Source organism: Haemorhous mexicanus, chromosome 5, assembly GCF_027477595.1.
Source record: "Haemorhous mexicanus isolate bHaeMex1 chromosome 5, bHaeMex1.pri, whole genome shotgun sequence".
Classification (NCBI taxonomy): Eukaryota; Metazoa; Chordata; class Aves; order Passeriformes; family Fringillidae; genus Haemorhous; species Haemorhous mexicanus.
In genome coordinates, this window is record NC_082345.1 from 58,080,105 (window position 1) to 58,105,725 (window position 25,621).

At 36.0% G+C, this 25,621-nt stretch overlaps 1 protein-coding gene across 15 annotated transcripts in view; it reads left to right on the plus strand.

Annotated features, from left to right (window-relative positions):
• BRD1 (bromodomain containing 1) overlaps positions 1-20,102 on the plus strand; it is a 67,268-nt gene extending 47,166 nt beyond the window's left edge. For 13 of the 15 annotated variants that reach the window (XM_059847261.1, XM_059847266.1, XM_059847270.1 and 10 more), the window contains 5 exons: positions 10,135-10,270; positions 11,440-11,567; positions 13,402-13,511; positions 15,777-15,931; positions 18,622-20,102. In XM_059847261.1, coding sequence (XP_059703244.1) covers positions 10,135-10,270; positions 11,440-11,567; positions 13,402-13,511; positions 15,777-15,931; positions 18,622-18,805 — 713 coding nt within the window. In that variant the 3' untranslated portion in view covers positions 18,806-20,102. Of the gene's footprint in view, positions 1-4,884; positions 7,252-10,134; positions 10,271-11,439; positions 11,568-13,401; positions 13,512-15,776; positions 15,932-18,621 lie in introns of those variants that run through there. The other 2 variants (XM_059847260.1, XM_059847275.1) reach the window with 2 other exon arrangements.
• Positions 20,103-25,621: the final 5,519 nt, after the last annotated feature.

The following is a 25,621-nucleotide window of genomic DNA, read 5'->3' on the forward strand; positions in this document are numbered from 1 at the left end:
TCAGTGTAGAGACATGGGGAGTACAGGAGTCTGACTGTTCAGTTGTCAGGATATGTTTGGTTAATTGGTCTTCTAGGAGGTTGATAAGCCACTGGGAAATGTAGGACCATTTGCTAAGAAAATAAAGCAAATTAAGGAAAGAAATTAGGAGGGGAATAAAAAAAAGAACCCCATTGCATTTCCTAATTTCTTTTTGGCCCACTCAAACTTAAGCCAGGAGTTCTGCCAGGCCTACGAAAATTTCTGCCAATTTAATTTCTGGGAACATTTTGAGAGATAGGGGAGGGTTTTTGTAATACACATAGAATAAAATAAGTGCATAAGGCAGAAAGATGGGGTAGGAAGCTATTTTATGCCAATCAACTCTCACAGTGTCTTTTAAGAACTTAAATGTTCTTTCTGGTTTTATTTAATATAAATAATCAAAGTATTAACTTCCTGATGTTGAAAAATCCTTTCCTATTTCTTGATTTATATTATCAAAATAGGGGGAATTTTGAGCAACATAGTTGAGAGTGATGGGGATTGATAAACACCCGGATAAATGGCAAAGTGGTGTTTTTTTCAAGACTTATGAGGTGTGTGCATACGTAAGGTACATTATACACTAGTATTCTGGAAATTTTTCTTGGGTCTTAAAAATGTTAATATCTTTGAAAGTGATGTCTTTTGGGTTATTTTTAAGATATTAATTATTAGCACCCAATGTACAATTGCTGTGTTTTCTACGATAATTATAACCAAATCTTCTGTAGTAATAAACAAATATTTCTGGAAGCCCTTCTGTTTTTCTTGATGCTGTAGGAATTGTGGAGCCTTTTACTGTATTCTAGTTCTGCTTTTTTTTTATTTTTCTCTCTTTTTTTAATACTTATCTCATTTCTTGGCCCAGGTTTGGCTTTGTAAAAAATTAAATGTCATAGTCCCCAATGTGCTTCATTTGTGACATTTAAGACTATTTTTTTCTCTGTGGTGCAGATGGCAAACAGAACTGTGGGATTTATTGAAAATATCTGAAAAGTTAGTGAATTCGGAGATCCACACTATACTTTTTGCAAGTGTGTTCTTAATTTATTTAAGAAGATACTTGCCATGGTGCTGTGGTTGAGTATAGGTGACCTGCCTTCAAACTCACAGGCTTAGGTATGGTAAAGTCCCCTCTTCCCAGACATACAGTGTATCAACGTGGATTTAGTGAGCTGACCTGCTGGAACATGATGGAACAGTTTGGGTTGGAAGGGGCCTTTAAAGGTTGTCCAGTCCAACCCCCACATACTCACCCACAGGTCTGATTTAAGAGGTGGACGATAGAAAAGGTTAATCCAGAGACTCCCAACAGCAGCATCAGGCACTGAACCTGGCAGGCAAAAGTACCAGTCACTTGTGGCCCATTCTGCAGTGAGAGGAGAGAGTGGCACAGTTTACACAGTGTGGTTGACTGCAGATTAATGTCACTCAGAGAAGTTTTTGTGTGGATTTGTGGTTTGTGGTGGTTTTTTTTCCTTTTCCCCTTTTTCCATTCAGTGAGAACAGATTAGATTATGCATTTGCATGCACAGAGGAATGTCCTTCATAAAGAATAGTTATGGTAGCATGCAGTTGTCCATTGTATCATACACACAGTCCAGCATTTGGGGATAGTTTAAATTGAATAGCTCTCTGCAATGTTTCTCGCTGTGGTACCCAGATGTAATTTCTTTGGCATGCACTGGGGAAGTGTACACATTAAGAAGATATCCCATACAAAGAAACATGTAATACTCAAGAATGGGTTAAATTGAAGCAAAGTTCCTTTTTTTGTTGCTACCAAAACAGTGGTCATTGGTCATGCTGTCACTTTGACAGGCCATGCTATCCTAACATGGTAATGGTCCACTTTGATTTCATTTTCTTTTCTCCTTCCTTTTATTTGATTTTCTTCCTTGACTTTTCCTTTTTCCCTTCCATCCAAAGTTGTAATAATGCTCAGAAATTACTTCCTTAAGAGCATGGCATTAAAAAAAAAAAACGAGACAAAAGCAGATGCTGAGACTGATAAGCACGGCTAAGTCCTGAGTTCTCTAAAAAAATTCTGTGTGGAAGATAAAAGTACTTCAGGTCTGAGGGGAAAAAAGCAACTATAGATTCATCTGATTAGACACAAAGATATGAACATGCAAGTCAGCCTTTTTTTAATTCTTTTGTTTAGTTTTGCCTAAAAATAGCAAAGTTGGGCTGGTATTTAATAGCTCTTGATTATCTTCACTTGAGGATGCTTCAAGCACTGTCAGGTTGCATGAGCAGTGAAACATCTCATTTGGTCTTTCCAGATGCTGTTGATGAAGCCAGGAGGAAAATCTTAGGATAGCAAGCACTGATGATATTTGCTAGGCTGGGATAGTTTTTAGTATGATGTTTTAGTCTCAAAGGACTCAGGTCATGCACTTCCTCAAGTACTCTGCAAGCTATCATAGAAGGAGGCTGTAAAGCACTGGATCTTTTATACTGAATCACATGAAGTTTTAATATCCCTGCATGAAGTACCTCTCAAGGTAAAAAAGGCCTGGAAAATTAGGACTGGGAATGCAGCTGGGTAATTTACTGAAGTAATTAAAAGATTTCTATTTTACTGTGGTGTCCTATATGTCATCTCAGAAGTGGTAGGTCTCTGCCTTGGTCTTTCTTTCAAGTAGCAACTTCAGTTTCATTTTCTGTTCCCTATCCTAGAAAGAGGAACAAATTATGCACCAGTTTTCCTAAATAGCTGTAGAAGGCAAATAAATGCTAAATTATTTATTTTTAGTAGAATCAGGTTGCTGGACCTGCTTACAAAGGAGAGCTCTGGAGTTTTCTGTCCATCTGTTTCCTTGTCATTGGATAGCATTCCTAAAAGTTGTGTTCTCACAATTACAGGGCAACCCTTACTTTCAATGAAGAAAAATCTGTGTTGATAAAAGCTCTGTGTAAAATCCTGTAGCTAGTAATTGCCAAAAGTAAGTTCCATTCAGGAACATCTAAGTTTAGGAAATGGAGCAGTCTTTCTTTGTAGGTGTCAGGTCCTGCTGGGCTTCTCTGAAAGACTCCTAGGCACTAAGATTTTCATGCAGTGTATTGATAAATAATTGTCATGCTTTTTCATTATGTAAGTTGTGAATTAAAGTAGTGTATATTGATTTAAGTCTTTAAGAAATCTCTAAAGATTTTTTTCATTTATATCAGGATTTTTTAGGTGAGAAAGTAAAAATCTTCAAATGGAAAATGTTTAAAAAAAATTGTTTCTTTTTTAAGGTTCTTAACTGGGCATAAATCAGTAAAAAATGTTTGGAAAAAAGATTCTAATCTTAAATCCTCTTAAGTAATTTTTGCCAAGGTAATTAGAAGTAAATGGTTCTAAATATTACTGACTTTCTATAGTAATTTCTGGGATCCTGAATGACATACCATTGGTCTGTATGTGATTCAGGCACTTAAAGCTTGTATTTTGCAATTAGCTGTTTTGCATGTCATAAACTATATAAACCAAAGCTGATTCAGGAATTCAGTTTGTAAAGTTAGTTTTGAATGTTTTGGATTTTGAGTGTGCACTTTTTAATGACATTTTCTACTCTACTGGTTCATCAGTCTGTACCACTGGAACAGCTGATACTGTCTTAGAGTAAGTTGTAATTTATTTTTTTTTTGAGAAACGTTTCTTCTTGTATGCTCTTTTTTTCATTTTAGAGTTTTCTGGAGTGTTTTCAAACTCCTCCACTAAGGTTGCCTCCCACTTGCATGTTTTAAAATGTCTTGAACAATCATCCTACAGTACAGAGATCCTGTTGTAGTAGAGTAACGTATGGTCCTTATCTTATGGAAGCTGTGGTTATTAAATGCTGATTAGTTTTCCTTTCTGTTGTGTAAATCAGATTTTGCTGTTGGATTAGAGTCTTATCTGATTTGCCAGAGACACTTCTTATTCTCAGATTTGAAGAAAATTAGTAGTTACAAGATTAATTCTTTGGCATTCTTTTGGAACCCATCAAACAGGCCATTCATTGAGCCACAAAACTGCATTTTTTCTGTGTCACTTAAATCTTTAAAGGTTAAGATTTTCTGGTTAGGATCTTGAAAGGTATCACTGTTTACTGTGTAGGTGCCACATCATGGGCTCATACTGAGCTGTCTTTGCTGTCTTTTAGCCATAACCAAGTTTTAAAAGCTTTATTTCCAAGGGGACTCTTCACACCAGCCTTTGTAGTCTTTGAGTAACTGGCTTACGTTTTGTCTGCATACTGAAGACTGTTTTAAGTACTGGAAGCTTTGTTGTGCTCTGATAGTCATCTGTGTACTCTGAAAAGAAGAATTGTGTTTAATATTCCTACTACACTTTAGAATTTACTGTTTGAAGTAACATTTAAAGGGTTTCTCTCAGGGTCTTATGCTCTTACTTTTGAAAAAAAAAACAACTTAGTGGATGCCTTCCTGTTTCTGCAGTCTGCCCATTTCCAAGGTTTGCATTTTTAAGAATACAGTAACTTTTGATGATTTATTGCCTTCAGGTATTCCCTTATCCTGTGTGTGCTTATCTGTATATATAAATCCCCCTAAATCAGTGACATCCCCTTTCTTACTCTTACTGGAGGTATTTTTAGCTACATTTCTAAACTGTGTTCTTGATGCATTTCATGCACATGGAGGTTGTATTCTGTGTTTTCAATGCCTTTCAGTATTTTCCAAGAAAGAGGCCTGAATCAAAGTGAAACTTCCTTAGATAGTCCCTTTAGAAACCTTAGGTTTTAGTGATAGAATACGTGGGACCCTTGTGTCATTCTCACTGTCTCTGGACACTGCTGTAAGGATGGCTTATTTAACTGAAAGCTCTGTTTCCTTTCAGAGAGACTTAATGGCTTTTTCACTGTCTTCCAGGTTCTCATATTAACTAATATCATGCTGGGTATTTATCTCTTTGGATCCTAATTATTTTCTATTATCCTCAACATGGAATGGAATTCAATTAAATGATCATTTTGGAACGCAGAAAGACAATTACATTTGAAGTAATTAATTTGGATCATGTTGGAGACACCAGCCATCCTTAAAACAAATAACAAATAGAAATGAACACTCTTGGAGGAAGTCTTTGACACATAAGAAACTATGCTCTTCATTCAATATTTTTCCCATTTCCGTAAGTTACAAAGCTGTACGTGTTGTAGTATATGTGACACACACTGGTCGCAGAGTTTTACCAGTCCCAACGTTCTTATTCCCAGAACATGTTCTGTGAGAGCAGATTAGCTAAGAATGCTACATCTCCAACCTCTTCCCTTCCCCGAAAAAAACAGTCTCATCTTCCTTGGAGAAGTTAAACCTACCAGATTTTTTTTTAAATAAAATACTCATTTTTCCTCTATTGTATATATATTTTAATGAAGAGTAACATCAGTGTTCTGGGTAAGTGCGCAAGTCACAACTGAAAATGAGACTAACTAGTGTTGTAGAAGTGCTGGTGCACTGTGTGCACTAATTGCTTGAATGCTCTCAGGTTTTTTTGTGGTTGAATCTCAGCCCTTCAAGTCTAGTTTTAGGAAAGCACTTCATCTTACATTTGGATGTGCTTGGTTTTGCATCAAGCTACACATAGTACAGTATTAATTGTTTAGAATAATTTTGTGCGAGTTCTGCTTCTTTCTTTTTGTTTCAGCAGAACTGTAAGGTGTGATTACAGTCTGAAATGTACAATTCTGTTTTCTGGGGCAGCATTTTGTACATTCATGGACATGCTGTGCTGCTCTATGGACTATACTGATCTTTGTTCCTCTACCATATTTTCCAAACTTCTGCTCTCCTTGGGAAATTACCTTTTCCTGATTCCATTTATTTAATATGGGCAAAAAGATTCCAACTTGCTTGATGTAGGTAGTCAGTGAAAGTTTTAAATGCAGCCTAAGAACAAACTGGCACTGTTGAGAAAAAGTTAAAACTTTGCCTAATGAATACAGTTTTCAGTGCAGTGAGAGACCTGTGGAAAAGTATCAGGCTGATCATCTTTGCCTTACTTTTTTCCTTCTTAGTTAGCATTTCTTCATTTTCAAAATGGTTGTGTTATGCTGTGATTTGCACGGCAGTAAATTTTCCATGTAAATTAAAGTTAAACTGAAGATTAGAAATGGCAGTAACCCTGAATTTAGGTTGATAGCCAACTTCATTGTTTGAGAATTCCCTTTTTAATTGAAAAAAGTTAAGTTCTGCCTCTTGAGAGTGGACTGCTTTTTTCAAGAAACTAAAGAACAGAGGGAAAAGTAAAGGAAATGAACCACTAATTAAAGGCTTTTAGTTTGATCTTTAGGACTTTTGAGGGGAAGAGGAGGGTTGTCATTCAGTGGTATTGATGAGGCAATATAAGAAGTGTAAGAAATTTAGAACCTGACATAAAATTCCACTCCATGCTGTAGAGAAAGCTCATTTGATCTAACAAAATCCTGGGCTTGTGGAAAGTTGTAAGCAGGATGAGCTAGGTCTCATGGATTTTCTTTATTTGGCCTTCTTAGTTATATCTACTGATTCTATAAAATGTAAGTTCCTTAAAGCAAATGTAGATCATTAATTTCACTTGCTCTAGTAGCTACAGGACATTGGGTGTTTCATGATTCATGAGAAAATAGTTTTCTAATGATATAACAGAAACCAGTTTGTGTAGTATATCTGATCTTTTTTTGCACATCAGTGCTACTACCATAAAGTTCTTAGGTTTTATTGCCTTGTTTTTTTCTGGCAAGTTACAAGGTCACTTGTGAACCACTTCATCTATGGCTAGATATGAGTGTGTTTTGTTTAAAATAAGCCTTGAGGTTTTCCTTTCTTAAAATAATGCCTATTCCTTATTCCTTCTGAAACATGAACTGTATGAACTGGAGTCTCATGGATTGTGTAAGCTCCTGTCATTTGGGGCTTGATGCTCAGGAAAATTACTCCTGCTGATAGATTGCATGTTCTTTGTTTTTCATACTTCCACAAGCAAGAGAGAAATATGACTGGGATGCTCTAAATTCTTCTGCACTTTACTATTCCTTTTTTGTCAAAAATGCTTTGAGGTTTTTTCCCCACTTACCGTAGTTTAACCCCAGCTGACAACCAAGTACCACCCAGCCACTCTCTCACTTCCCACTCCTTGGTCCTCACAGTGGGATGAGAATCAGAAAAAGGTAAAACCTCTGGGTTGAGATAAGAACAGTTTAACAATTGAAAAAAAAGTAAAATATAATAGTAATAATAATACAAAAAAGGAATAAACCCCAAGAGAAACAAGTGCTGTGCAATACTGTTGTATAGCACCCACTAACCAATGCCCAGCCCTGTGATCAGCCCCTCCCAGCCAACTCCCATCATTTTACCTATGGGGAGTGGCACTCCATGGTATGGAATATCCTTTTGGCCAGTTTGGGTCATCTGTCCTGGCCATGGTCCCTCCCAGCTTCTTGTGCACCTGCTCACTGGCAAAGCATGAGACACTGAAAAGCCCTTAACTTACTGTCAGCACTGCTCATCAGCTCAAACATCAGTGTGTTATCAACATTCAAATCAAAATACATCACTGTACCAGCTGCTCAGAACAAAATTTGCTGTATCCCAGCAGGAACCAGGACATCACTGTTAGTAACTATTCTACAGATTGATAAAACATTTCTTACTGTAATCTGTAGTGAATTAAGTGAGTCATTAAGCTCACAGCTTATATTTAAACTAGGATAGGGCTGGACTGCTACCTCAGAGAGCTGTCTCCATTACTATAGTTGAATGTTTCTGCTGTATCCCTTGTTTCTTAACTTCAGCAGTTAGGCAATCACATGGTTGCTTTGTCCAGTGTGTTGCTGAAAACTGGCTCTTCACCATTTCTTGGTACTGACTTGTTGACAAAGAGAAGCCAGTGTTGCCAGGGACTTAGAGTGCCAAAATGTCCATTTTAGTGACAGTGCAGTCATAAACTGATTGAAATAATAAAAATATGAAGCCCCTTTTGTCCTGGGTGTGCATGTACAAAACCAATGTGTGCGGAGATAAGCGGTCAAGTCACATTTGGCTTATATATGGTTAAATGTTTTGCACATTTTCTTACTACAGGTACTTCTTTCCACTTTCACAGTCCATTGGGAATGTGAACTGTGCCCTTGTTCTGGCAGCAATCATTATTTGATCTGTCTTCCTGTTTAAAATTCAGTCTGTGATCTGACTTGTTTCTGATGATAGCTGCTTCACATTAGCTAGATGCCTGAGTGATAACTTGGGTGGTGTGTCTCCAGCTTGTGGCAGGATGAAAACAAAACAGTTTATACACCTCACTTGAAAGATAAATCTGACAGGACATTGAAGAATAACAAGTCCAATAACAATAACAACAATAAATTTTTGCAGAGACGTAAGAGATGTCCTTTGCAGAATGTTTTTTTTAGCTTTTAATTTCAAATGCCATGTGAAATATACTGTGATAACTTAAATTCCCCTCTACACTTTTTCATAAAGCATGCTCTGTTTCAGCACAGTCTAAGACCAAACTCCTCTTTAATCTGCAGATATTTTTATCAACTTGCTGAGAGTGAGATCAAGATTAATTAATACCACTGATGAATAGTTTGGTGCTTGTCACTTAGGACAATGCTACCTTTATCATTTTTCTTCTGTAGAAAATCAAAGGCAAATACAGGAGTTACAAAACAAACACTCTTAAATGAGTATTTACAGTGTAAACTAAATGACAATGAAAGAGAATGCTTATATGTAAATCCTTAAGAACCTTGAGTAAATATACTCCTTTTTCTCTTAAAAATCTGAAATTGTGTTGATAATCCAAATGGAAGGTCTCCTGGGGTGGAGTGGAGAAACTCTGTAAGTCACTAAATAGAAATGCTTGAAAAATTACTGGATTGTAAAAAGTAACTTGCTAAGCTCAAGTTCCTTAATTATCAGCTTCCTTTGTCTTTGTAGCAAACAGACTGGAAGAACTAATAAAGGAAGTTCTGCCATAATTGTTTTACAGTAAAAGGCTCTGTGAAGGGTTACATAACCTAGTTTGACTGTGTCTAAATGTACGATGGTCATGATGGCCTTCAAGTCTTTGGCAGTGGTAAGGATGGCTGGGAGGGCTAGGTCTGTCTTGTGTTGGGAGTGGCATGCCCAGAATTGAATTAGTTTTAAAATGTTGTTCTCTTTGTAGCCTACAGTTTGCAGTGGCTGACTGCAGGCTGGTACCATTGCCTTTAGTTGAGTGCATTTCTGATCGTATTCTAGAGTCTCTGTGGGATGCTTTCCTTGTTAGTTCTAATGTCTACACCTCCACATACATTCCCACACACCCTGGAAAGTCTTCAGAATGCTATCTTAAAACTTTTCATTTGCCTCTTTATTCAAGTTTAGAAATGGCTTAATAAGGTCAATACTGTTTGCATAGCAAACCCAGAGCAGGATTGGCAACAGCCCATCAAATAAGTGAATTGTAATATAAAAGCCTTTTTAATGTCTTCATTTCAATTATGAAGTTAAAATGTAATATCCTTTGATGTATAAACTTTTGTTAGGGGAAGGCTATTTAAAAACAGTACCATGCATATTATTGATTATTGGTGACAGAAGACAGTCATTGTGGTGTCAGTCTGAATTTGCTAAAATGGAAAGACTACCAGGAAGAATCAGATAGTGTCATGGAAAAAACCGTATCAGTCTTTACTTCCAGTGTTTGAAAAGGATTTTAATTATCATAGCATTCCGTTGAAATAAGTCTTTTGTTGACTTGGTAATCTGCCTGATTTGTAACATTTTCATTTTTTGGGGTTTTTTTCTACTTAGTTTTTGCAGCGTGATTGTTTTAATAGTTGAAAACCTTACTGCAAAGACTGATTTGATACTCCTGTTAGTATTTCCCATGTTACAATCTCTGCTTGCCTTTTTTTTGTACCTTACCTAAAGGTTCATCCTGATTTTAAAATCTGGTCAACAGGAACTTCCTATTTATAATACTTCCTTGAAATTACATATTTTGTTAATATTCACATTCTTTTTCATCACACCAAAATACTTGAAGAGCAAAGCAAATCATGATATATTGTGGAAATACAAAAGGTTGTTAATGAAAATGGTGTGGTTTCCAGTTTGATGCAGTTTACTTTTTGTGTTATGCTGCAGGTCTATCAAATGGTTTTGGAGATGAAAGTAAAGAGAGAGCATTAGATGATACTCCAGGAAGAAAAGTTGAACCTCGTCGCCGCTGTGCATCAGAATCTAGTATTTCATCTAGTAACAGTCTCTTGTGTAACTCAAGGTAAAACTGTAAATATGAAATACAGATTTGAGACTGGATATATCAGTTTTCTATAGTGCTTGTGACCCACGTTGGAGGATTGCATAAATTTTGGAAAAAAGAGTGTATTTCAGTTTTCTCAGTTATGTCAGATCTGAGATACCTTTCAGGATTGCTGGGATTCTTCTGTTGAATTCAGGTTATTGCATATCCAGGCAGTTACATTTTTAAACTGACTGTGCTTCTCATGCTCTGTAAAGATACAGATGTGTTTTTGCATATAGTATCTTGGCTTAATTACCTTCCTAATCTGGAACACTAAAAATGTGTGTGTTTATTTTTGTGAGGGCAAGAGAGAAGCAACTTACAAAGCAGAGTCTTGTACAGAAAAGGTAGTTTGATAGCTTTGGAACTGTAGGTTGTCAGTCTGTGGGTTGCTGGGTAGGTACTACAGTGTTGATAGTAACTCTGTACCAGCATTGACTTTCTCTCCATGGAGTCTGTTGTTAAAGGCAGGACTGTCAGAATGAACACTTCTGCCACCATTGATGTCTCCATCACCAATGGTGTATCTTCTGAAAGAACACTGATTTCTGGGTAAAGGTAGCTGTCTCCAGTCCTGGGCTAGGAGGATGGGACATACAGGACAGTATAGGGTAAATCTGTTAGACATGAAAAGAGGACTTTATTCATGTGTTCAGGTTAAGGGAATGGTGTTAATGCAGTCATATCAAACAGGCTTTCAGAAACAAAGATAATTTACTATTGCATCTATTTTAAATGTGATATTCTAGATGGAATTGTCGGTATAATTGTTGTTCACATTCTATGATTTCTTGAAGAAATCTCAAGTGTGTAGAAAGCGAATTTCCTGTTTTCAGTAGAGACATTTCACAATTGAAAGACTGGAATTTGTAGTGAAAAATTAGAGAGAATAGTTGTGTTTTCTGTGTAGTAGAACTGTTGGAGCAGTGGACCTGTCTTTTGCTGATAACCAGGCAATTCTGTGTTTGAAAATAATCAGAGGTTTGGCTTTTATGTTGTTTGTATTTGTTACTCAAAATATTTTTAGAGCTTGCTCCACTGATTTTACTCTGTACTGATGAAATTTAAATTCTAGTTCAAAATTTTGATTTATAGTGAACAATGGTAATTATCAAGTAATGGTTTTAATATTAACACTTTTGTAGTTTTAGTCTCCCGAAGTGTGGGAAGGGTAAACCTGCCCTGATACGGAGACACACGCTGGAAGATCGAAGTGAACTGATATCTTGCATTGAAAATGGAAACTATGCCAAAGCAGCAAGAATTGCAGCTGGTAACTATAAATAATTGAATTCTTAATAGTATTGTATAATTTTGTCCATTTATTTGACATATTCTAACATTCTTACTTTTACTGCTTAAATACATTAAGCCTTCTGAGAGTGTTGTTGATATCCTTCCAGAACCTACTGAATTCTGCTTTTGACTCTTTACAGACGTTTTAAAGAATCTGATTTTAATTAATTTTCTCTCCTTACTTGAGAAAATAAAGAGGTTTTAAAATAAAAAGAGATGTGTTTACTTTTGCAGATCTTGTAAAAGAAAATTAGTAATCCTATGTGCTAGGGTAGTAACCCCTTACTACCACGTGGAATAAACTCTGACTAGGAAGAATTCTGAGACTCTTACTTGTATGTACACCTGAGAAGTCAGAGTCTGGCTGCATGCATCCTGTCAGCTTGTGTATGATTTTCTATTCAGCATTAAAATACCATTTTCTTTGCATCTGAGAATAGTGTAGATTTTTGTCTTGTTTGGTGTCCTGAAGAAGAGGACTCATACTGTTTTTATGTACCAGATACAGTTCTACATACGTATTTTTTGAAACAATCTGTAAATGAAGAATGAATTAATTGAAACAGTCATGGCTCTTTCTAACTGACATGTGAATACAAACTCTTACTAACAGAGCAGAGAAACAGAACTTACTGTGCAGAATGACTGAACTAATTTTTTTTAATGTGATCACTTTAAATACTTTTTTATTGCTATTTCTACTTTTAAAAGATCTTAATCCACTTTTTTACCCTGGTATGTTTTGTAATGTCAAGATAGAACATGCATCTGCATGCCACCTTCCATTATAAATAAGCATGCCCATTTGAAATGCTCTTTCTCTCAGCAGTAAGTATTGCCTGACTGCTGAAAGAAAGTGCAGCTGCAGCCCCTCAACTGTATTTTGGTACCAGGTTTCCCCATACAAGAAGTGCTGCCTGACCTTTACAGCCTATGAACTTGGATAACTATTCCCCCTTTGATTACCACCCCCAGTTCCATCTTGAGGTTGTAACTCACTGTCTTCTGATCAGTCTCTGGACTGTATCTAGAGGACCAGTTGTGGTTTTAGTTAACTGGAAGGCTTACACTTGTCACAGGCTTCAATCCATTGCTGAGCAGCTAGGAAGAAAATTGAGGATTCTATAGAAATGCACAGTAACTTAAACTCAGTTGTTTGTTACCTTGCTTTTTGAGAAGAAATAAAACACTATTGTTGCTGCCTGGAAACCTGTTGACATTTTTGAACTTGACTGCAGGAAAGGGCAGGGCAGAGACAGCAAGAAAATTTGTTAAAAATAAATGGAAATCAAAATGCAGGTTAGAATTTAGGCATAAAAATAGACAGGTGTACCAGTATGGTTGAGTTATGAGGTGCTAATTTCAGTATGGGTATCCAGGTATCCAACACTTGGAAATATATACCATGCAAATTGCATCTTGAAAATCATCACCTCTGTGACAGGATTGTCATCACAGTAGAAGAAACTGTTATTTGAAGTACCATAATTTTATGTTTTCTTTGGAGCTTTTTCAAAGGGAAAGAATTATTGGAATTTGGCAAACACTTTTTAAGAATTAAGATGTTTTAGATATGCTATTTCTAGAAGTGTCTAAACTCTTGTTCTTTATCTGTAGTCTTGGAAAAAAGTATTAGTTTCATGTAAAGAGCTCTTATGAACATTACCTTGTTTTTGTTGGTATGTGTGTGAAAGTTGGTATTAGTATTCGAATTCTAAGGATCACGAGCTATTGATTAGGAAACCAGGAACTGCAGATTTGCCTGAGGTTTCATTCTGGAACATTTTAATTTTATATTTCTTTGTTCTTAGAAGTTGGGCATAGCAGTATGTGGATTTCAACTGATGCTGCAACATCTGTTCTTGAGCCTCTAAAAGTAGTATGGGCCAAATGCAGTGGATATCCCTCTTACCCAGCTCTGGTAAGTGCCCAGCTTCCCAGAAGTACAGTACTGACTGTTTCTGGTCTGAAAAGACCATGCAAAAACTTAAGGTAATTGGTAAATTCCCATTCAGGTTGAAGAAAGGTGGCTAATTCTGCCCTCTGTACTATGCGCTGAGTTTGTAAAGTTACTGCAAAAGCAGATTTTAAGTCAATAATTTCTGCTCCCCTGCCAGGCCTTTGAGATGTGCAATACTCCTGTGTTGTGCAGTTTAGCCTCCTGCAGCCACTCGCTAGCTCCCTGGGGGTGGAGGAGTGCAAGTGAGAAAAATTTTGGGTTGAGATAAAGACAGATTTGATCACCACCCCCAGGTAAATTCATTCACCATTTCCCATGGGCAGCAGGTGTTCGGTCATCCCCAGGAGCACAGAGCTCCTTTACGTGTGGCTTGGGAATACAAACACCATCACACTGAATGTCCCTTCCGTCCTCCTTCTTCCCCCAGCTCTATATACTGAGCATGATGCCATATGGGATGGACTATCCCTAAGGTCAGTTGGGGTCAGCTGCCCCAGCTGTGTCCCCTCCCGACTCCTTGTGCACCCCGAGCCTCCTCACTGGCGGGGCAGTGTGAGAAGGGGATAGGCCTTGACTCTGTGTAAGCATAGCTCAGCATTATCAAAAACATCTTTATGTTGTCAATGCAGTTTTCAACCCAAATCAAAAACGTTGCCCCATTCCACCTACTGTGAAGAAAATTGTCTCTGTCACTGCTAAAACCAGCATACTTGTCTCAGTAGTCATTGTTTCTACGTTATGTATTATTTCTGCTGCAAAATTAGTATAAAAATACTCTTGATGCTGCAGTTCATTAAGGAAACAAAAAACTCAATAGCTGGAATAAACTGACTGATTGCAGCCAGTTGTGAATGATGTACTGGAAACTTAAAGCTGTTGTTAATAGAGGAGATATAGATATATAGATATATATATATATATACACATATATATACATATATATACATATATATATGTGTGTGTGTGTTAATAAAGGAAAAGCAGACACAGCTCTGCTTACATCAAAGCTTGCAGAGAAGATATTGATGAGGTGTTTGGGTTTAGGGCTTTAGGGTTCTATGAACAGTTCATACACTGACTTGATTTACATACGAGTCTGGACAATCATGACTTTTAATATGTGTGTTCTGAAGACAGCGTGAAATGTAATCATACAGAGACAGGTTAAAACCTCTGGAGGTGGCATTCAGAGCACTTGAGTTTAAGTACCCTCAGTGAGTGACTCAGACACTTGGGTTAGCTGCTGAAAATTTGATGATTGTCTCTTGAAAGATGTTAGCACTAGATTTAAGCTGATGAAGATGAAAGGGTTCCTTTTCTGCCTTCTTCTTTATGTCAGCATTGGTGTTTCTGAGAGTGGGATAAGTTAATTGAAGAGTTAAACCTCTGTCAAGAGAAGAAAATTCTTCTGATTTCTACAAGCTCTCCACAGTATTAGCTTTCTATTAGTTTCTTTCCCTAAGTCAGTTTATTGTAGATTAAGATTGGTTCCAGTGTGGATGGTGGAAAAACAACAGGAGTTCATGGAGTAGGAGATGGGTGGAACAGGCATGGAGTAAAAAAACTTTCTTTGGGTGGAAGGTAAGCACTTCATAATGCTCTGAGCTGCCTGCAAAGGAGTTTTCCATCAGGATGGTTAGTTTAACATGAGCAGCATTTTCCCTCTCTCCCTCAAGTTTTGTTTAGAAAGACTTTGTGTCTGTAACTGCATGTTTTGCTGAAGACTGTGTCATTAAATTGGATATGCAAGATATTTGAAAGTTACAACTTTTTTTCTTTTTAAATTTTTGCTCCAGAGTTTGAGTATGGAGCATGTATTTTACCAAAATATTTATACCTTAACATAGGTTTGTTCTTTAAGCTATATGAATTTCAAACCCTAAAATTTGAGGCCAGTTACAGCTTCTAGAAATCGTGGTTTGACTTTTTCATTCTAAAACCTGCTTGTCAGTACAAGTTGTACTAAGTGGAATTCAAATGGGACTTTTAAGAAGAACTGATATGGGTGAAAATTACTTCTTTCAGTGTTTTCAGTCAAATCTGCCACTAGGTCTCCACTGTGCCTAGTCAGCTTATGTCAAAAAGTTGTGTGTAACACAAAGTCTGTTTATATCCAGTGGCTGTTTAGTTTATTATTTATTTCTTGTTAACTTAATTTGTAATACCTTATTAAAATGAATTGCATCATTTTAAAAATGAGGAACTGTCCTCTCTTCTCTCTTACAGATTATTGACCCTAAGATGCCTCGTGTTGCTGGCCATCACAATGGTGTTACTATACCAGTGCCACCTCTGGATGTACTGAAAATTGGAGAACAAATGCAGACCAAATCAGATGAGAAACTATTCTTAGTACTATTTTTTGACAACAAAAGAAGTTGGTATGTTACTGAAATGTATTGTTTGATGCAGTGACTTAAAATTTTAAGAACCCGTATCTTTGATCTAGAAGAAAATTGAAACATTGTATTTCCATGGATATAATTCCTATGAAAGCATGAATTGTAAGGTTAAAATTTCATATTTGAGTCTTATTTCTGTACCAAGGTATATATCATCACTGAAAGATACCTTTTTATTGTCAGTTTGGAAGAAAAATATTTTAAGTCATTAATGGTCTTTTTTATTTACAAGCAACTTTCATTTATTGACCTGATGAAATTGCTTCATAAGTTTTTTAATAGTCTAACATTTATCTCTATTATCCTTCATCATTGCTTTCTGAATTACAACACTTCTCCCAGTCTGCTTAAGTGCATTTTCTTTGAATTTTTAACCTCTCTTTAACTCAATGCTTTTTTAACACTTTCACTTAACCTTTTCTAATTTTTTTTTCATTAAACCTTCCCTATTTCCAATTATTTTAGCATTAGCAATATGCTGTGTAGAGCCTGAAGGGGTATAGTTCACACAACAAAACATTCTCTTTCCCTCCCCCATGATCTTCAGTTTTAGGGCTGGTGGGGTTTTTCTGGGGAGGTAGGAGGAGACATAAAAGGTTTTTTGGTTTTCTTTTGGTTGTTAGGGTTGTTTTTAGTTTTGGTGGGTTTTTTCTAGACATGGAAGCTTCTCATCTACCTTTCATCAAACTATGTATTTCTTTTCTATGTTCTCTGTAGACCCTCTCCTCTCCTAGTTTCCATACAGGTCAAGCTAACTTTAAATCTGTCCATGTCTCATTTTTCTCTTGAATTTGCTTACTTTTAGCTATCAATTTCCTCTTTAGATGATTATATGTGGCATTGAGTGATGCTGCCATTCTCCTGTACTCTGTGCCAGTACACTATCACTTAAATAAATTCCTGCTTAAAATTTATAACTGATGTTTGCTCTTCTGCCCCTTAGATTTTTTGGCATAATTTTTCTGTTCTTCAGTTATGTTCTTTAATTGGTACTTTATCTTAAGTATCTTTGTTCAGATGCTCAGGATTCCATAATATCCTGCATTTTTCTCCCTTTGTTTGCAGAGAACATCTGCATTTAAACATACTCAGTCTTGTCTCTCTTTTTTTTTTCTCTTACTGGTGTTGCCAATGTAATGCATGTTTTCCTTGGTCAGTTTCTTAATAATTTTTCTGATTGCTTCTTGATCTGGGGAGTCCTCTGCAGCTTAAACTTTTCTGATTAGTCTCTATTTACAAGTGGTCCTAAATTGTGTAAATATCAGGCAAAGTTGTCTCTAATGGGTACTCTGCATAGATGAACAGGAAAAGACTCAACACTTCTTCCAGCCCCTTTCTTCCCCTCCACCCTGACCCCACCAACTTGTTTTGGTAATGATTCTTTTATTGTGATTATTTTGGCAGTCAGAATTCCATCTCTGTTGTGTCTCTTTAAGTCTTGAACCCCTGTTTGTGATTTTCATTCATTTGCAGGGTATCTGTCACCTTCCTTCTGTGATACCAGTGTCTATCCCCTATGGATTTTCATATTTGTTTCTTCTTCCCTGCTTATATCTGGAAGACTTGCAAAGCTTTCTTTTAAAAATACCTTCTTAAAACTTCATTTGATCTGTGTTAAAACTGATAATGGTTAGACTGATGCTTTTCATGCTGTTATACTGTCCTTGTACTTACTCTTCGCATTTTATTTCAGTGTGTGTGCTCAATACAATAGGGCTCTAGTTTAGAGTCCTTTAAGAAAATGAAAATATTTCAATAGCCGATTTTATTTATTTAAAATAAAATTTTTGAAGATTTGACTCTCTGATTTCCTGTTGGTTTGGCTTCAAATGGTTTCCCTCCCAAATGAATTTTTTTATACAAAAGGAAGGCTTCTGCCTTTTGCAGGATTGGGATTGCAGACTACAGTAGCATATCTTAAATATATTCATTAAGTGACCTAATTTTTGTTTTCCTCAACTTCTGTAATTTTGGAAAACAGGATTACAATCTACCTTTATGAAAATGAAATAAATTTAATTTATACTTTTAAAGTAAATATTTTGAATGCTTTAACTAGAAGAATGGGATGTAGAGCTTTTTCCATTATCACTCCTCCATGCCCAGAATTTGAAGATATTTATGGAGCTTGAAACAGAAAAGTACCCTGAATATGGAGCCTATGGGATTTCATACTGCAGGGTAAAAGCATACTAAAGCAGAACTTCCTTGCCAGCTTAGCTTTCCTCATAAAGAACAAATCGAGATGCCTGAAATGTAAGGCAAAAATCCATCATACAAAAACTCCTTGTAATAATGGAGGGGAAAGAATGAGGAGAAACAATACTGTGCCAGGTGAATCTTGAGCCTTGTCCATTGTTAGTTGCTGCTGCCTATTTTTTTAACTGCATCAGTATCTTAGGCTAAGTTTTTTCTGTTGATACTTAATCACTAAGTACATATCACTGAATACATTCTCTGATCTGTGAAGAGATTTTCTTAATATTTCATGTTCTTTAAATATTTAATGCAAGCAAGCACTATCTTAAAAGGTGTTTTATTGTTTTGTTTAAAGTGGTAAAGCTGATTTGCAATATGAGAAACATGGCACAGTTGCCCTGACATTTCTGGACAGACTTCTTGATTTCATTCTAGATTTAACAGATTTATTTTTTACCCTTTTCTTACAGGCAGTGGCTTCCCAAATCCAAAATGGTTCCCCTTGGGATAGATGAGACCATAGACAAGTTAAAAATGATGGAAGGACGGAACTCGAGCATACGAAAAGCAGTAAGAATTGCTTTTGATCGTGCTATGAATCACCTGAGTCGAGTCCATGGAGAGCCAGTCAGTGACTTCAGTGATATTGACTAACAGAGATTCTCTAGCAAGGCATGAAAAATACCACAGAGACTTGAACTCTACTAATGAACCTCTTTGTCTAAAAGAATGTATTGAAGATACAACCCCTTAATTGTTGATTCAGTGGCTGAGTTCTGCAAACTTGAAATAGTTGAGCAATTCTTCTAAATCACCATTGCCATATTGATTAATTATTTTATTGTGTTGTAGATTGGAGGATTTTCCACTAAACCTGTTAAAATGTCTTGTTCATAGTGTTCATAATTGTACATAAATGTATATTCAACACTTAACTTATTCTGATTTTAGAAGTAGCTCCTTAAATCCTTTTATAATTTTGTTGGGGAGGGAATTGGTTTTTGTTTTTTCCATGCTTTTTACTTTTTTTTTTCTTTCTTTCTGAGGTTGTTACCTAAGCACCATCTTCCAGCTTGAGGTGTTTAGTGGATCTTAAAGCCTAATATCAAAATGGCATCAAATATATGTTTGCCTAAATCATATACAGTATGGTGCTGCTTGTATCATTTCTTCCTTGGTCTGTAGCTTCTGAAAAAGACTTCTGAATGTTTGTGTAAATTGTTGCTCTTTGCACAAAGTACCACATATTTAAGATTGATGTAAATTTACAATTACAAATATGTATTTTAAGAAAGGAAGTTGCATTATTTTGGAGGGTACTTTGTGAGAAAGACATCAATAAAAATTATACTATGTACATCACTTGCAAATCACCAAAAACACTCCATTGTTGCCCAAAATGACTTAAGGTTGTTACTGTTTTAAACAAACCTGGCTTAAAGCCTGCAAGCACATTATTTCTTTCAAAACCATATCCCATTTATCTCTCATTGGTTTAATTTTGTTGATATGTGTGCCTCCCTGTGTTTTATTTATTGTAGAAAATGTATTAATTTGCTTTATAATGAAAAATAAAATTGACAAATATATTGATATGCATTTTTATACAGGCACATGAGAAGACAACTTGCTTTGGGAGAAAAATGTATTGGAAATTGTATAAAATAACTCGATGGTTTGTGTGTAATTCGGTTTTTTGGTAACTTGTAATCTTTTGTTTCCAATGAGGGGATTTATGTAACTTTTAATTTAGAACACTTTGGTAGCAATAGAAACTTTGGATACATTTTTGTATGGTACATGTGATGTATATAGAATTAGTACTTTATTTTTATTTTTAAGAAGTAAAGCATTATGTTTGGGCAGGGGGAAGAAGGAGGGTGGGTTTCCAGAACTGCGTTTTTATATTAAAAAGAAAAAAAAATAAAGTCAAGATATTGATTGTTGTAGCTACTTTATTCCTACCTTCACTGAGATACTGAATTTGTAACAATGAAAATGGCAAGGTATGTTTGCAATGTGATTTATAATGGCTCCATTATTTATAAATGCACTGTGTTTGAACTCTTTTGCAGTGATATCGTAAATACTGTACCAAGTTATATAATATGAAACACCAAATAATGCATATGAATGCACGAAGTATTTATGCCCAGCTTTTTTATAAAGGATTAGCAAATACAGCAAAACCAATACTTTTTAAATCTTTTTTTTAAAACTTCATTGAATAGCATACTTCATTGTTAAACCTGCTTGAATCTTTATTTTAAAGGGACAATTACTTTTTAAATAGTTTTTAATGTTTTTATTCTCTATTGTTTGTAATACCCCCGTAGAAGCTTGAAATAAAATTTCTTTCTCAACTGTAAATTTTGTCCTGAATTTAGCCCCTGAGATTTTGCTGCAGTGCCCATTTTCTTACTCCATGACTGAGCTGTTCCAGAGGCACTGGGCCAAGAAGCTGCATGTTCTCCTGTGGCACCCAGCATTGTCCTTGCTGAGCCCTTTGCATAGGAGGTATTCCACTTAGCTGAGACCAGTTGCCTGCGATGGACCCTGGTAATTAGGAATGAGTGGGATAAACTTCACAAATGATCAAGCAAATAGTTGGCTCAGAGTTGACAGCAGATGCAGCTTTAGGGAGAGCAGTGATGGCAGGTACCCTGGAAGGACCATCATTGAGGTATGCTGCTCTGGTGGCCACAACAGCCACATCAGTTAGAAAAATTAAAATCTGGTTGTTTGCATTTAATATAATGACTTCAAGGATCTGACATGTAATCATGCTCTTAAAGGGAATGGAGCCTAATTTATGCAGTGTTGAGACGGTAGAACCACTTGTCATCATTAGGACTCTGTTAAAGGTATTAAAAAAATACAATGCATCAGATTTTATTTCAGACTGGTTCCACAAAATGTACTCAGATTTTGTATGTGTAAAACTAGCTAATGATTCACAACCTCATTTTGGTGCACAGAGAAATGGGCCTTTTTTCTGTCTTGGACTTTGGAAATCTGAAATGCAGTTACAACAGAGGTTGGAAGGTGATAGTACTTGTATGATAAGGATGTTGATACCTGTGAAATACAAAGTGCCATAAAAAAGCAAGCATGGAGTTGCAAAATGATTCTTCAGAAGGCTTCCTGTGTTCTCAGTTGCCTCGCATGCTAGCAACATTGCAGGGGGGAAAGAGCTCCTTTTTGCAAAACTAAATATTTTTGAACGTTTTTTTAAAATCACATTGTCAGGGAAAGCTCTGGTTTGAATTTTGCTCAGATTTCTGAGTCATTTTATGACTTTTCTGTTCAGAGATCATTTTGTCAGTTCTTGGAGAAGGAAAACGTGCTGCCTTCATCTTACAGGGGACTGTATGCACTTATGAGAATTATCAACTGGAAAACTACTGATTAAAAGATGCTTGTTAAGTATCCTGAAAAAGCACACTGCATCTTCTTCTGGTGACACTGACATGAAATGCTTATTTATTTTTGTTCTGGTTATGCAGTGGAAACTGTTCAGAAATCCTTCCCAGACCCTGCTGAGAGGAGGTTGCAGCAGTGTCAGTTGCTGTTCCCATTCTCTCTTGTGATGAAGTCCAGTATCATCCAGTGGCTCTTGAGATTGTGTTAAAGTTTAAAATAATTAATCAGAAATAAATAAACAAAATAGAGTGGAAATTAGTATTGTAATGGAGAGAAAAACTGGAACACCTCATTCTGGCTTGCCAGCTTCTTTGGGAGTTTTACAGTTATAAGTACAGGGTGTAAGTTTGCACATTGACTGCTCAGTTCTGGTGTGATCATTTTCTGTTAATCGAAGTGTGAGACATACATCATCAGTTGAAACGATGTGAAAATGTCTTTTATTGTATCAAAATATGAGCAATTATTGTATAAATATTTTGGGGGAAAGTGTGACTGGAGGATAATGTTTTTTTAAAAAAGAATTTGTTACCGATCTCAGTGATTTTTTGGGGAATGTTTGTCGTGATTTTCTGTCTTTTACACTAGAGGGAGCAATGCACACAGACCATCTACATCTGCAAAATAAGTATTCAGTTTTTCCTTTTCAAAATGCTATTAAAACTTACTGCTTGAAAACAGTAAGTCTTTTTTGCTTCTAGTATTTCTAGTCCATCAAAAGTAGATTTCTCTGTTCTTGCTGCAAGTGGGCTGATTCAGGAATGCTTAATTTTAACTAGAGCTAGTACAAGGACAAATAGCTCTGGATTTTCTGGCTCTCATGTCTAATTGCAAGTGACAGATGGGTAACTTCTTACACTTTTATTTAGTTGTTGATTTTCTTTTCGGTTTCATTCTATAGTGTTAGAAAATGACTCAGAGATGGTTGCTGCTGGTAGCACAGTGCAAGTCAAACACATCAATTAACAGAAATACTCAAGTTTGGAGGTGAAGGTTCCAGATGAGACAGTTCTGTCCTGCAGCCTGGCAAGGGGAGGTTGTCTTGAGGATGTGTGCTAGGGAATCAAATAAATTAATCTCAGTCTTTTGATCATATGGGTAAAGGTTCTTGCCTATGTGGGAACAAACTTACTCACCCCCACCATATCTGTAACAGAAAATTAAGAAGTAAAATGTAAGTGGAGGAGACATTTACTGTCCACATCCAGCTTAGCTCCGTTGGGTTACCTTGTTGAGATTTTTGTTTAATGTTCAGTTGCTATGACTTGCCTGTTTTATCAGTACTTCCTTGAAAGATTTATTTCCTCTAAAACTTTAATGTAGAAAAAGAGTAAATTCAAGGTAATGGAAGTTTGGAAAATAATATTTTGGAATAGCATGAAGTTAAAAAACTTTATTTAAACATTTGGGAGTTGGTATTTGATGGGAAGGGGCTGTAAATTTATTTTTACCTGCCTACTTATTCAACTTTTATTGGCTGTGCACAGAAACTGCTATCAAATCTCTGATGGTCAGGAAAGAAAATACAAGATGTCAACAGCTATACTTTAACACTCTAAATGATCATTTTCCATTGTTTCTATGTGTTAACCAACAGTGCAGTGATTGCAGTCACACCATTCTATTTTCTGCTTATACTGCATGGAGAGAATAAGAATTTTATTTTCCTTTTAATAATTTAAAATATGATTAAAATAAGATTTAAATTTTTTAATTAATTCCCATGATATCACATATCTTCTCATCATGCTGCTGCTCTGTTGCCTTTGTGCTGCTCAGCTTCTTTTTATTTTCACAGTTCCTCCAAGCTCAGCTCGTTTTTTGGTCATTTTGATCTGTTTTGAAGTCTTCACTGCAGCAAGCCAGCGCTGTCAGCACACCAGGGAGGTCTCCACCTACTGGGCTAAAGTGGCTAAAGTCTGGCTGTACCATGAAACTTGTAGGATTTTGGGACTTTGAAGATTGTCTAATTTTTCAGTGTGCAGAGTTCACAGAGATATTGTAGCACTGTAAATTACTTCAGTTGTAAGAAAACCAATCCTGTCTTCTTTTCTTAGGAGTTATTTAAAAATATTTTACAAATAAGGTGCGTATAAAGTGTTGCTGCTTAAGATTTTCTGTTTAGCACTTCTATAAGGAAAATATTCTGAGGAAAATAAGATAATAAAATTATCTTAATTAAAAATAACCATTAAACTTAATAATTAATGTAATAGCTATAATATAGATATAATATTTAAAATATTAATCTTAAAATGAAGAAGATAATATGTTGTAGAACAAAGGGATCTGCTTTATTTACCACAAGGTTTTATTTTCTAATAATTCTGATTTTTAATGCTTCTTTAATAATAGTCTGTTGTTTCTTCAGCTGCTCCTCTTTCACTGAGAATGACTGACAGCAAACCAATACTTGTCAGGAAGCACGAAACAGAAAACACAAGACATCACACAGATGAGAGCAAACATTTGGACAATCCCCATCCAGGTGCTCAGTGCACCAGTGCTTCCCTTGCATGAATCACACAGTGCAGGAACTCCTGGGCAAGCAAACAAGCATCCTGCATGGATTTGACATGTGGCCATTGAAACAGTGGGGTAGAAAAAACTGGGCATTAAAAACCAAACAAAAAACTTAATAATTTTGTGACAGGAACCGTGCAATAGCAGGTCATTGTCCTTCATGGCCCAGAAGGTCTCTTCAATGCTGTGTTGTTAACTCTCAATTGTTAAGCTGCCTCTGACAGGTGAATATGACTTTTTACCTCATTTTCTTAAGTCTAATTTTACTATCAATTATTTTCCTTTCTCTCCCCCCCAATTCATATATTAAAATAAAGTCAGAAAATAAATAATCAGAATTAATGGTTTCCAGGATGAGAGAAGCAAACATGATGTGGTTTTTGCTCTCCTTTTTGTTACTTACTCTCATATTCTGTTTATTATTTACTTCATGGTATTTTGTACTGTTGTGGTGGTGTTTATACAAGCCATATCATTAAGAGATATAAAAAGTTCTAGTTATATAAAGATAATGATATTTTGAGTAAATAAGATGTGTCATTCAATATTGTAATTTCTTTCTGGTTTTCAGAAGACCCTCTGGAATGGGCTGAAAAATACTTCTCATCAAAATAAAGACCAAGAGAAAATTGCTAGCAGTTAAGAGAAGTTACTGAATTTGATTTATCATAGACTACGCCTGTCAGTCAGAAAATACAAGGAAAAGGGAAAGAAAACTGAAGAGGTAAAGAACTGAAAAGAGTAAAAGTGTTTTCATTTTAAAAGCCCTAATTTCTAGGCAAGGAAAAAGAGGCTGCATAGAAAACGAGAGCAGGATTCTCAGTTTAGAGTTAGAATAATTAAAAAAATAAGGTCAAAGACAGTAAGAGCAGCAGATAGTCACATGACACCTCCTCCAGAGCCTTGTATGCCAGAGACTGTTGATGCTGCTTATTACTGCAATTGTTCAAAGTGTCTGTCAAGTCTCCCATGCTTCATATAAGCTATCTGCATAAAAATAAACCATTAGCACTTTAACACCTCCGCAATAAAAAGTTTTAGTTTTGAAAACTCTGGTCTTATTTTATATTTAACATTCAGTAGTTTCATTAATCTTAGTTAGTGTGACACTGTCTTCTGTGTCCAAGGTTACTAGAGTTGACAGTGATGTATTCAGTCAGGTTAGGTGTAGCTAATGAACTACACAAGCCTGTTTTATTACCTGTCTCTCTAAAAATTACTTTTGGGGACAGCCTGAAGTTCGTATTAGCTTTTGTATTCAACAGTCTTTAATGTCAGCTCTATGTGTACAATTACCAGTTAAAGAACAAACAGCCCTGAAAGTGAAAACACAGTTGCAAGGCTGAAGCTGAGCCTGTTTATAGCTGTTGCATTTGCAGCAAGAGTACACAGGAAACCTTTGCAGTAGATATTGGTCCTCTCAAGCACAAATAATCAAATTACCATTTTCTTTTCTGATAGTCATGGGGTCTGCTATAAAAGAAGACCACAGGCTGTTTGGTTGTAAGTTTAGACAACCTCTTA